The 13390-nt window shown below is 38.2% G+C and overlaps 1 protein-coding gene across 3 annotated transcripts in view; it reads left to right on the top strand.

The window, feature by feature from the left end:
- SNX25 (sorting nexin 25) overlaps positions 1 to 13390 on the top strand; it is a 117844-nt gene that overhangs the window by 27949 nt on the left and 76505 nt on the right. For 2 of the 3 annotated variants that reach the window (XM_008050788.1, XM_021708974.1), the window contains one exon: positions 9859 to 10075. In XM_008050788.1, the coding sequence (XP_008048979.1) occupies positions 9859 to 10075 (217 nt within the window). Of the gene's footprint in view, positions 1 to 6010; positions 6026 to 9858; positions 10076 to 13390 lie in introns of those variants that run through there. The other variant, XM_021708973.1, reaches the window with a different exon arrangement.

The raw sequence follows: 13390 nt of genomic DNA, 5'->3' as shown, positions 1-13390 counted from the left end.
TATCATGAAGGGATGCCAGATTTTATCAAATGTTTTTATTGTGTCTATTGAAATGATCATATGTTTTTTGTTTTTAATTTTGTTTACATAGTAGATCACTTTTATTGACTTGTGTATGTTGAACCACCCTTGCATCATTGGGATAAAATCTACTTGGTTGTGGTGGATTTTTTTTTTATGTGCCATTGAATTCAGTTTGCTGATATTTTGTTGAGATTTTTGCATCTATATTCATAAGGGATTTGGTCTGTAGTTTTCTCTCTCTCTGTCTCTCTCTCTGTGTGTGTGTGTGTGTGTGTGTGTGTGTGTGTGTGTGTTTGACTTTGGTATTAGGGTGATACTGGCTTTGTAGAATGAATTAGGGAGAATTCCCTCCTCAATCTTGTGGAATAGCTTTAGTAAAATTGATACCAGTTGTTCTTTGAAAGTTTGATCGAATTTGGCTGTGAGTCCATACGGTCCTGGACTTTGTGTTGTTGGTAGACTTTTTTTTTTATAAGCAAGATTTATTGAGAGGACAGAAAAGCTCCCACACCGGGAGGGGACCAAAAGGGGTTGTCCCAGTAGACTTTTAATCACTCTTTGAATCTCACTAGTCATTACTGGTCTGTTCAAGTTTCTGATTCTTCCTGATTTGATGTTGGGAGGTTATATGTTTCCAAGGATGTATCCATTTCCTCTAGACTATGTAGTTTGTTAGCATAGAGGTGTTCATCTAACCTCAGATGATCTTTTGTATATCTAATATATCTGTTGTAATACCTTTGTTTTCACTTCTGATTGAGCTAATTTGAATCTTCTCTGTTCATTTCTTTCTTTCTTTCTTTTTTTTTGAGTTGGAGTCTCACTCTGTCGCTCAGACTGGAGTGCAGTGGCCACTCCTGGCCACTGCAGCCTCGACCTGCTGGGCTCCGGCGATCCTACCGCCTCAGCCTTCCAAGTAGCCGGAACTACAGGCACATGCTACCACACCTGGCGAATTTTTGATTTATTGTAGAGATGAGGTCTCGCCAAGTTGCCCAGGCGGGTCTCGAACTCACGGGCTCAGGCAATCCACTCACCTCTCGTTTCTTATTCTAGCCAGTGGTCTATCAATATTCTTGATAGATCTTTCTTTTTTTCCAAAGAACCACTTTTTGTTTCATTGATTCTTTATTCTTTTAAATTTCAATTTCATTTAGTTCTCTGATCTTTGTTATTTCTTCTGCTAGCTTTGGCTTTGGTTTATTCATGTTTTTTCAGTTCTTTGAGGTAAAATGTTAGATATTTCAATATGCAGTCTTTCAGTCTGATTATTGTAGGTCTTAATTGCTATAAATTTTCCTCTGAGCCAAAACTAGAGTCACCTTCCAGAAAATTTGATCTGCAAATTTTATGGAGAATTAGAATCTAGAAAAGTATGTTGAGGAAACCAAGAGGTTTCATAAGCATTTAGAAATCTTTACTGATTATAATTTGCATCTCTGGAGTATTTTAATTTACATATCTAAACCCTGGCACCAATATACTTATTGGAATTCAGAATGTGATTAGCCAGCTATGATAGACTTAATATTGATCAAACTGAGAGTCTTTTATGTTTGCAAAACTTAAAAGCAGTACGCTTTTAAGAGTACAGTAACTTGAATTCAGTTGATAGGAGATACTTATTATGTATCGAAAAATGTCCTCTTTAAGTTAGTTTAAACTAGATAATATCATTGTACCATTTTATCTTTATGTCTATTGCTTTTAGAATATATAATTTAAAAACATTTATTCAAAAATTTGAATATTATATAGAGCATATATGTATGTCTATGCATGTATACATGTTTTTTCTACACATTTATGTGTGGATTTTTTTGCCACTAAAGTTGTACTTACGTTGTATCTCAGTATAGATTAGTATTTGTTTTAAATCTTTGCAGATTGAATTATAAAGAATAAAGAAGTAATAGTTAAAAATGTAGAGCAAAATAATATACTTAGGTTTCTGTGGATGAATAAATACTAAAGCTACAAATGCTGAAAGTTAAATGGCAGACTTGGAAGATGATCAAAGCCAATTTAAAATGTCTGGTTAGCCAATTTAAAATGTAAAAACTATTTTAGGGATTCAGATACAGTATATGTCTTTTTGAGAAGTGAGAACAAAATTACTGTTTTGTAGTCCATACCCTCAAAGGTTCTCCTAAAGCTACATTTCCTGGAAAACTGACAGGAAAAAAAAAGAAAAAACTTCTAAAAATCTTTTTGACTTACTATTAAATCTCATTAGATTTATTGTCTGTATTTCATTTGGCCACCCTGAATTATCTCACTGATGTGGACCAGATAATTATTGAGTGCTATTTGTTTAGTGGTGTCTTATATTTAAATGAAAAGTTCTTGAATTTAAAATAAACTTCTTCAGGAGATTTTATCCTTTTTAAAGCACTGGGGATACTGACCTTAGACTTTTTCTTGTGAATTGTCTGCCACACAAATTCAGAAAACAAAAAACCCAGATGCCACAAAAAAGACATTGTCTGAATGTCTTAGAAATACCATTAGCTTCATTATTTTTTGTGGTGTTCTTTACAAATTCAATTAATGTTACTTGTACAGGTCGTAGTGAATACATTTTGTTAGTTTTGATTGACTCTTAATGCTTTTCTGAATTTCCGAAAAATTGCCAATATTCTTTTTTAAAAATCTATTCCTAACCAAATGTATTATAAGAGGAATATGTTAGCGCTGTATTGCCCATGCATTGTGATGAACGAATGTAATGGGATTTTTAATTAAGTGACATGCCCTTCACACGAAGCCTTTAGGATACTGAACAAGATCTTATCTAACGATATTAAGTTTCTTATCATTGCTCTTACTTTCCTGTTATAACTTGAAATTTCATTTTAATGGAAAAGTAAAATGCTTCTATTTACAGATATTTTTGGCTGCAGATATGTTGCTACTAGTTAAAAATCTGTGACATGAAAACTTTTAGTTTAATAAAAGAGCATAAGAGAAAGAATTGCAGATGAACTAATTAGTAGCGTTTTGTTGGCAAGGTATCCGCAATGCCCTTGTTACTTGACACTGAGATGTCCACAACAAGACAAGGGCCTTCGAAGGTTATTTAACCCAGTCCACCATCTCAGGAAGTAATTTTTTCTACATTGTCCTTGTCCATTGAATATCCAACTTGTTTAAAGGTTTATGATAGAATGGTTATTATGTAGTGTGGCAACCTCTTGAATAGTTTTAATGGTTTTATTCACTTTCTGGCTGTGTTGAATACAAAAAAAATTCATGATTTTCACCCATTGGTCCTATTTGTGCCTTCTAGAGCAGTTTTACAAAGAATAGCCTTTTGCATTTTTTTTCCTTATAAGTGTGTTTTTAACCCATCTGGATATCCAGTGGATAAGGATGCGATTTCAGGTTTTTCCTGTCTTTTGCTTAGGTGATTTATCTTGGTCTACATGTGCAGGACTACGGTGTGCTAATTAGAAAGAATATTTGACTGACAGACAGGAGACTTGGCTTTGCCACTTCTTCGAGAGAGTTATTTCACTTCTATAAGCCTTATTTTCCTGAAGAGTTGAAGTTCAGTTACTGGGTAGAATCATAGTCTATTTGTTTCTAATAAATGAAATTGCCCATTCCTGTTTTTGCCATAAGTTCTTACGTGTGAGTCAGAAACCACATCTGCTTTTTTCTTAATGGAATAGTCTAATTAGGAATGAGATGCAACTACTTTTTGCAAATCTAAACACAACACCCATGTTTTCCAATTAATATCTGGAAGTTATCAGGAAATGACTGCGTGTTTTAGATGATTTGCTTGTTGTTTTTGCTTTTCTTTTGCCTTCTTTTTCCTGTTAAGTGGTTTGTGATTCGACTATATATACTGGAAACCCTGTATAAATTTTACTTACTGTTGGTGAGAGACTGAAGTAGTATCTTTTTCTGTCTCTGTGGGTTAACTGTTCCCAGCTAGAAAGCACTTATCTTAGGCCTCTTATCCCTACGGCTGAGGCCAATGAAATCACTTTGAAAATTTATTCAAATCTTTGTGCCTGTGTCTGTGAGCAAAATTATTGATATGGTGTATATGTTTTTGAGCTGTGAGATTTAAAATGTTATTTTATAAATTGTTACAAAGCGTCACTGCAGAAATTCTGGAAACATGGAATAACATTGAATATACTTTCATAGTTGATATTTTAAGAAGGAAAAAGGCCATCACAGCATTATTTTATTTTATTTTAAAGATGTGGGGTACAACTCAACCTTAGGTATACAAATGTTCATTATGCAGGTACCCTTGTTGATGAGGTATGCCCCTCCTTCCCCTGGCAGTTTCCCTCATCTGCCAATCCCACCCCACCTCCTCTGGAAGTTTCCCACTACTGTAAATCCCTTTCTTATAGTATTATGATAATTGTTCAAGGTCTCCTTATGAATGAGAACATATGGTACTCTGTTCTTTATTTCTGTGATATATCACTGAGTATGATAAACTCTAAGTCTGTCCAAGTTGCTGCAGAGTTCATATGTTTGTTCTTCTTTATGGCTGCATAATATTTCATTGTGTATATGTATCACATTTTTTAAATCCAGTCCAGCTTTAATGGGCAGCATGATTGGTTTCATGTTTTTGCTCTTGTGAATAGAGCTGCAACAAACATGCATGTGCAGGTATCTTTCTTGTAGAATGATCTGAGCTCCTATGGGTATATTCCCAATAGAGGGATTGCTGGGTCATATGGAAGGTCAATTTCTAGTTCTTTCAGAGATCTCTACACTGCGTTCCAAAAAGGTTTGCATTCCCACCAGCAGTGTAGAAGCATTCCTTTTTCTCCACATCCTTGCCATCATCTGTTGTTGTTTGTTTTATTAATGATAGCCATTCTTACTGGGGTTAGGTGGTATCTCAATGCGGTTTTGATTTGCATTTCTCTGAGGATGAGTGAGGCTGAGCATTTTTTCATGTGTCTGTTGGCTGCCTGGGTATCTTCTTTTGAGAAGTGTCTATATATGTCTTTTACCCATTTTTTAATGGGGCTGTTTGTTTTTTTTTTCCTTTTGGCACGTTTGGGTTCTTTGTAGATCCTAGATGTTAGGCCTTGTCAGATATACAGTTGGCAAATATTTTTTCTCATTCAGTGGACTGTCTTCCTGCTCTCTTGATGGTTTCTTTTGCTTTGCAGAAGTCTATCAGTTTCATGAAGTCCCACTTTTCTGTCTTATTTCTTACGGTTACGGGTACTTAGGGTTTTGATCAGGAATTGGTTGCCAGTTCCAATTTTCATAAGGGTGTCTCCTGCGTTTTCTAAGACTCTTATAGTTAGAGGTTTTACGTTTAGGACTTGATCCATTTAGAGTTAATTTTTGTGTATGGTGACAGGTAGGGCTCCTGTTTCAATCTCTTGCATGTGATCAGCCAGTTTTCCCAGCACCATTTACTGAGTAGGTTGTTCTCTCTCCATTGATTGTTGGTGAAGACTTTGCAAAGATGAGTTGGTTGAGAAATTGAGGCTTTGCTTCCGGAATCTCAGTCCTGTCTTATATGCCTGTTCTTGTACCGGTACCAGGCTGTTTTGATTATTGTGGCCTTATAGTAAAGTTTGAAGCCTGGAAGTGTGATAACTCCTGCTTTGCTTCTTTTGCTAAGGATTGTTTTGGCTTTGACCTGTGGGTACTTGCATATCTGAGGTATGACAGTTAGGTTCATGAACTCATCCTAGAAAAGCACTACATATTTCTTTGCTGAATATCACTACTGTCACCTTCAGAGTACTCCACTTGGGAAGGTATGCACCAACACCAGCACCTAGTCTACTCAGCAATGCAGTTTTGGAACTCTTTTTCTGTAATGGCCATCAGAGCTGTTATCATATTATCCTTTATGTCCTGAATGTCCTCAAAATGTCTTCCTTTCAAAGATAAAGGAAAAAGTCATTGGGGGCCAGATCAGGTGATTAGGGAGGGTGTTACAATATAGTTATTTGTTTATAGGCTAAGAACTTCCTCACAGACAGTGCTGTGTGAGCTGGTGCGTTGTCATTATGCAGGAGGTCCTCTGGGACCATTTTTGCACACACTGTTCTCATACCATGATTTTCAGGTAAGATTTTTAACTCTTTTTCTGTTGGTGTTAATTTGATCTGCTGTGCTTCTCACAGTCAGCCAATGATTTTGATGCACGATTTGATGCGTTTTCACAATGTTTTAGTCACTTCTGCTCGTTATTGGCCATCCTGACCTCTCTTCATCAGTGACACTTTTTCTCTCCTCAGAATAACATTTAATTCATCTGTACACTGCCGTTTTCTTCATAGCATTGTCCCCATAAACTTGGATTAACCTGTCCCTAATTTCACTTCCACTCTTACTAAGTTTAACAAGAAATTTAATGTTCGTTTGTTGCTCTAATTCAAACTCCGACATTCTTTTGGCATTAACTCTGATCACCATTCCAGAAATAATTCCAAAATTTCTATGATGGGTGGACTAGGTGGTGGCGTCAGTGCATAGCCCAAGGAGAGCACTTTGAAGGTGACCAGAGAGGTATTCAGCAATGAGGCGTGTAGCACTTTTTCTAGGCTGAGTTCGTGAACTTAATTGTCAGACTGCGTATGTGGAATTCTCACAGGTGAAGACTAACCTTGAGCTCCAGGTTTCATTTGCCATTCAGTTTTCTAAGAAATATGGCTTTCACTCTCATTTCTTACTCCCCTCAAAACCCACCTAAATTTGTTATTTTTTTTGTAAAAAATTTATTTATTTATTATAAAGATGTGGGGTACAATTAAGTGTTAAGATATTGACTGATCATGCAGGAACCCTTGTTGATGAGGTATGCCCCTCCCTCCCCTAGCAGTTTCCCTCAACTGCCAGTCCCACCCCCCCGATAGTATTCCACTACTGCCAATCGCTTTCTTACAGCATTATAATTATTCAAGGTCACCTTATGAGTGAGAACATATGGGACTCAGTTCTTTGTTTCTGTGATAAATCACTGAGTATGATCGACTCCAAATCCATCCAAGTTGCTGCAAAGTCCATATATTTGTCCTTCTTTATGGTTGCATAATATTCCATTGTGTATATGTACCACATATTTTTTATCCGTTCTGGCTTCAGTGGGCAACAGGGTTGGTTCCATGTTTTTGCTATTATGAATAGAGCTGCAACGAACATACGTGTGCAGGTATCTTTTTTGTAAAAATATTTGAGTTCCTCTGGGTATATTCCCAATAGGGAAATTGCTGGGTCATATGGAGGATCAATTTCTAGTTCTTTCAGAAATCGCCAGACTGTCTTCCAAAGAGGTTGTATTAGTCTGCGTTCCCACCAGCAGTGTAGAAGCATTCCTTTTTCTCCACATCCTTGCCATCATCTGTTGTTTGTTTTAATAATGATGGCCATTCTTACAGGGGTTAGGTGGTATCTCGGTGTGGTTTTGATTTGCATTTCTCTGGTGATGAGTGAAGCTGAGCACTTTTTCATGTGTCTGTTGGCCGCCCGTATATCTTCTTTTGAGAAGTGTCTAGTCATGTCTTTTGCCCACTTTTTAAAGGGGCTGTTTGTTTTTTTCCTTTCGGCGCATTTGAATTCCTTGTAGATTCTAGATGTTAGGCCTTTTTCAGATACACAGTTGACAAATAACTTGAGCTCCAGGTTTCATTTGCCATTCAGTTTTCTAAGAAATATTGCTCTCCCTCCCATTTCCTACTCCCCCCAAAACTCACCTAAATTTGTTATTCTTAAACCTCACAATTAGTATTTAGTGACCAAGATGAATATAATGTGCACCAAATCCTAGGCTAAAAATTATTTGAGAATTATAGGTTAGTCATTTGAATGCCATTTGTGAAGTAGATCTGGTTCAGAAGTTATATTTTTTCACTCTGAATTCCTGGAGACAAATTAGTAGGTAGACAAACAAAGAAAAGCAGGAGGATAAATTTATCTGGAATGAAATATTGTCACATCTGAAATTAAGCCAAAACAAATAGAGTTTAAAAATGAAAGAAAAAACGTTGAGAAATAAAAAAAAGTGATTAAAAACAAAACAAAACTCTGGTAACCTTGAACTGGAACAAGATTGGTGACTTAATGCCCCCCACCTTTAGGGCCCTGGGGGAGTCACCACTTAAGCTCAGTAGCTTTATTTTTCAGAAGACCTAATTTCTTGCAAAGAACACATTGGTTTCACCTTCTTTCTCTACTGGCTAGAGCTGTGCTGTCCAACACCGTAATAGACAGTATAGCGACTGAGCACCCAACATACGGCTAGTCCAAATTGAGATTGCGGAAAGAATAAAATATACACCAGATTGCAAAGCTTAGCATGAAAAATTGCAAAATATTTCATTTTAATTTAATGATTACATATTGAAATACTATTTGTTAAATGAAATATATTGTAAAATCATTTTTGCCTGTTTCTTTTTTTAATGTGGCTCATAGAAAAACTTATGTGTATTTTTTTTTTTTTTTTTTGAGTTGGAGTCTCACTCTGTCGCCCAGACTGGAGTGCAGTGGCCGCTCCCGGCCACCGCAGCCTCGACCTGCTGGGCTCTGGCGATCCTTCCGCCTCAGCCTTCCGTGTAGCTGGAACTACAGGCGCGCGCTACCAGGCCTGGCTGATTTTTTGATTTATTGTAGAGATGAGGTCTTGCCAAGTTGCCCAGGTGGATCTCGAACCCGCAGGCTCAGGCAATCCTCTCACCTCAGCCTCCCAAAGGCACGAGATTACAGGCTGAGCCACTGAGCCCGGCTGTGTATGGTTTTTATATTCCTCTTAGATAGCACTGGTTTATAGCTAGGGTTTTCTAACTCCAGGGCATAGAATTGATCCAGAATTGAGAAAATAAAGACTAGAAGAGGCTGAGCTTAGTGTGATATCTGACGCTGGTCCTGCATTATTTGGGGTTTTGTTAGGAGATAGAAGTCACGCAGTGATTAAGCATGGAAAGTTAAAATGTCAAGAATTATTAACTTGTAACATAGGATTAACTACTAAAGGGTGTAAAGAGAACTCAAAAGAATATAGGAAAAGCGGATGGCAGAAGCAATCACTACCTTTATGGCTGCAGCAAACGTCTTTAGGGGAGAATAAATTTGGAAGAGGTTTCCTTCTTTACCCCGGCATTGTGATCTAGGCGTGAATAGGATTGTGATTGGAGAGAATATGACTTTGACCCACTTGATGAAGTTTAGGTAGATATCACAGGCTAGAGGAAGCCACCCAGAGGATGTCAGCAGATTTCTCTGAGAAGCTGCCCTGGGGATACTATTGAAACTTCCTGGGTGAGCACCACCAGGTGCCATGCCTGCTGCTGTCTGCTGCAAGTGGCAAGAACAATCAGAAGAACACACAGGAGCCAGCAAATGAAGCGCTTTCCTACTCCATTTTCTCTCCAACATGCTCCACTGACAGACTTTATATTATGCTAGTGGGCAGAGAACAGATGCTTTGCAGGGTCCAGCTTCAGTATCATAAAGCAGGGCAAAAAGGCTGAACTTGGAGCAAAGAGGCAATAGATTGATGACTGGCACACTTCCTAAGTGTGTTGCCATGGTGTAAGATGCTCTGCATTTTAAAAAGTATACATAAATTTAGGTAGTTTGGTACCAAGATGGAATATTTTTAAATAAGGCTAAGAAAATCCAGGACTTGTGATCGCCATACTCAGACATTCTAGTTAGATGAGAATCTTTCATTTTAAAAGATTACCTGTCTTAAGTTCTGTTTTGTGTTCTCTTCATGTTTTAAACAATGACTATTAAACAGTATGTAGCCATTTTCCAGTAGTCATACTGTCTTGGTGTTTGGTTCTTTCATTTGTTTAACTTATTGCTTTGTTTTTTTGCTGGTAGTGTTCGACTATAGTTATAGAGACTACATTCTATCCTGGTATGGAAACCTCAGCAGAGATGAGGGACAGCTTTATCATCTACTCTCAGAAGACTTTTGGGAAGTTGCCAAACAGCTGCATCACAGACTAAGTCATGTGGATGTGGTAAAAGTTGTCTGCAATGATGTTGTAAGGACTTTACTCACTCATTTCTGTGACCTGAAAGCTGCTAATCCCAGGTAACTATCAAGATATGAACAACTCACCTCCTTTTTTTTGCATTAAAATATCTTTCTTATTAAGTAAGGAGTCAAAATTAAGACAAAACTCTAGAATATTTTGCCTCTTGCTCTCACTTAGCTTGCATATGTAGAGGTATTGGGGGAAATAATTTTAGTGTTCTCATAGAGTAGATTTTTAAACTTCCTAATAGAAAGGCACTTTATAGAAACGATTAGAGTCATCCTTTGGCCGGGTGTGGTGACTCACGTCTGTAATCCCAGCACTCAGGGGAGTGGAGGCAAGAGGATTGCCTGAGTCCAGGGGTTCAAGACCAGCCTGGGCTACCTAGTGAGACCTCCTCTCTATAATAATTTAAAAAATTAGCCAGGCTGGTGGTGCATGCCTGCGGTTCCAGCTACTTGGAAGACTGAGGCGGAAGGATCGGCTGAGTCCAGTAGGTCGCCGTGGTGGCCATGAGCATGCCACTACACTCCAGCCTGGGCAACAGAGTGAGACTCTAACTCAAAAAAAAAAAAAGAAAAAGAAATTATTATAGTTTAATAAATAACTTCAACATTGAATTGAATTTTACTGAGCCAGCACTATGATCTTTTCTTTTCTTTTTTTTTTTCTGAGTCGGAGTCTCACTCTGTCACCCATGCTGGAGTGCAGTGGCACGCTCATGGCCTTGACCTGCTGAGTTCAGGCGATCCTTCCACCTCAGCCTTCCAAGTAGCTGGAATTACAGGCCTGTTCTACCACGCCCAGCTAATTTTTTGATTTATTGTGGAGATGAGGTCTCACCAAGTTGCCCAGGCTGGTCTCGAACCCGTGAGCTCAGGCAATCCCTTCAGATGATCTTATCTGTAAGTATTATGGGTACTATTTTCTAATGTAGAAATAGAAGATTTAAATATAGTATTTTAAAATGTGAACAGTGCAAGTTTACAGGTTTTAGAAAAATTTAAATATAGTTCATGTTTCTTTCTGTGAGTCCTGTGTTAAGAGTTCTATTGTATCACAATATTCTGAAAACTGATTTTTTAAGATACTTAATATTGGAACTTGTGGACTTTAATTAGAGAAGATATTTCATTGGAAAAATAGCTAATATTTAGGCTTGTTAGCCCTTTGTATAGTTGCATTGAAGAGCTTTGTCTGTTAATGAGAATCTGTCTTTGGAAGAAGACTTCAAGGTCGTTTCTGTTTATAACAAATTCTTATTTTCTTGGGTTTGCTGATAGGATCTGTTTTTGAGTTGGCGTCTCACTCTGTCACCCAGCTTGGAGTACAGTGGCATGAGGCATGATCATGACTCACCACAGCCTCTGTCTCCCAAGTAATTAGAACTACAGGTGTGTGCTGCCATGCCTGGCTAATTTTTTTCTTTTTTCTTTTTTTTTTTTTTTAGTTGGAGTCTTACACTTGTCGCCCAGGCTAGAGTGCAGTGAAACGCTCATTGCCACCACAGCCTTGACCTGCTGGGCTTAGACGATCCTTCTGCCTCAAACTTTAAGTAGCTGGAACTACAGACACACACCACCATGTCAGGCTAACTTGGCTAATTTTAAATTTTTTTTGTAGAGACAAGATCTCACTATGTTGCTTAGGTTGGTGTCAAACTCCTGGGCTCAAGTAGTCTTCTCATCTTGGCCTCCCAAAGTGCTAGAATTACAGGCATAAACCACCATATCTGGTTTTATAGCCTTGGTAGCACCCAATGAATTGGTCACTATCAGACAAAAAAATAATAAATTGCATAAATAAAACACATCCTCTGGTTGACTGTTAGGCAGTTGTGTGGAGGCAGTTTTCTGGTCAGTCTGTGTTTATTTCTCGGCTGTCATTCTGTTGCTGCTTTAAGCCAATCCAGATCACATTTAATTCTTGCTTCTGCTTCCTCTTCCTTTGTTCCATCTGTCTTGTTACAACATGTTTCAGAAAAATCTAAAAATGATTGCTTTTATACTATTAATTCAATAGCATGTTTAATTTCATAGTTTTCTTATAATCTCTTGGGGGTTTTTTGCTGACCAAGTACTGGCATTCAGTTTGAGGGGGGGAAATAATGTTTTTATTTACTTATTTTTCTTTACTGCTGAAATTATCTTTTTCATCTTTGTAATCTCAGATTATAGTATAATCTAAAGAGTCTTGAGAGTCAAACAGGACAGAACTTGATTATTTCTACCATTTATTACCCCTGGATCTTGTTCACTTAATCACTCAGTTCTTCGTTTTCTCATCTATAAAATGAGAGTGATGATACCTACTTCTTGGTGTGGTGGGAAGATTAAGTAATTGTTTATACAAAGTGTAAATAAAAAGTCCTTTTGCTCACTCAAAAGGACTTACCCAGAAGTAAGTAGTAGGAACTGCTGCAAATAAATGATTGATCCACACAGAACACAAGAAGGATGCTGCAAGGGCTAATGCTGCAGCCCACCCAAAGACACGCTAGATGGACGCCTCATGATCCGTTCTTGGTTTTAAAGTAGTACTTGATGTCCACTTCTTTTTTTTTTTTTTTTTGAGTTGGAGTCTCACTCCATCGCCCAGACTAGAGTGCAGTGGCCACTGCCAGCCACCACAGCCTCGACCCACTGGGCTCCAGCGATCCTTTCCGCCTCAGCCTTCCGAGTAGCTGGAATTACAGGCGCATGCTACCATGCCCGGCTGATTTTTTGATTTATTGTAGAGATAAGGTCTCGCTGCCCAGGCGGGTCTCAAACCCGCCGGCTCAGGCAAGCCACTCACCTCAGCCTCCCAAAGGCACGCGGGTTTACAGGCTGAGCCACTGAGCCTGGCTGATGTCCACTTCTTAGAGGGCATCATATCCTGCCCAGAGTTAGTGGAGAGATTCCAGGGAGGCATCCACCTTTAGTTTTTAAAATAGATCCAGCTTGTTTGTGCAGTCGTCTGACCTTTGGCTGACTCATAAGGTTTTTTCCTAACTCCTCTCTGAGTGAGAGGAGATTGTGGCAGCCTGAATACCAGGCTCTTTTGTTATCTGCCTTCCATTGGTGCAGAGGAAGGACTGTGTACTCTTTGAGAGGGATTTTGGCATTATTTAAAGGAACTTCTCTTGTAAAAGTGGGAGTTATTTTGGCCAACCTCCTCCAATAAATATTAACCAAATATATATTAAAGAAAATAATTACTTTTAAAAGTGCTTGACTTGATTAAGGAGTAGCATCCGAATTTCACTATATGGCAGCAGAGCTAGAGTTTAAAATAATCGAAGATGCCTTCTTTTTTTTGGAATCAGGGTCTCACTTTGTTGCCCAGGCTAGAGTTTATGTAGCATCAAGTTATGGACCCTCTTCTCACTA

The sequence above is a fragment of the Carlito syrichta genome, unplaced genomic scaffold (genome assembly GCF_000164805.1).
Source record: "Carlito syrichta isolate Samal-C Ts95f unplaced genomic scaffold, Tarsius_syrichta-2.0.1 Scaffold153679, whole genome shotgun sequence".
Classification (NCBI taxonomy): domain Eukaryota; kingdom Metazoa; phylum Chordata; class Mammalia; order Primates; family Tarsiidae; genus Carlito; species Carlito syrichta.
This window is presented reverse-complemented; position numbering and strand designations above follow the sequence as displayed.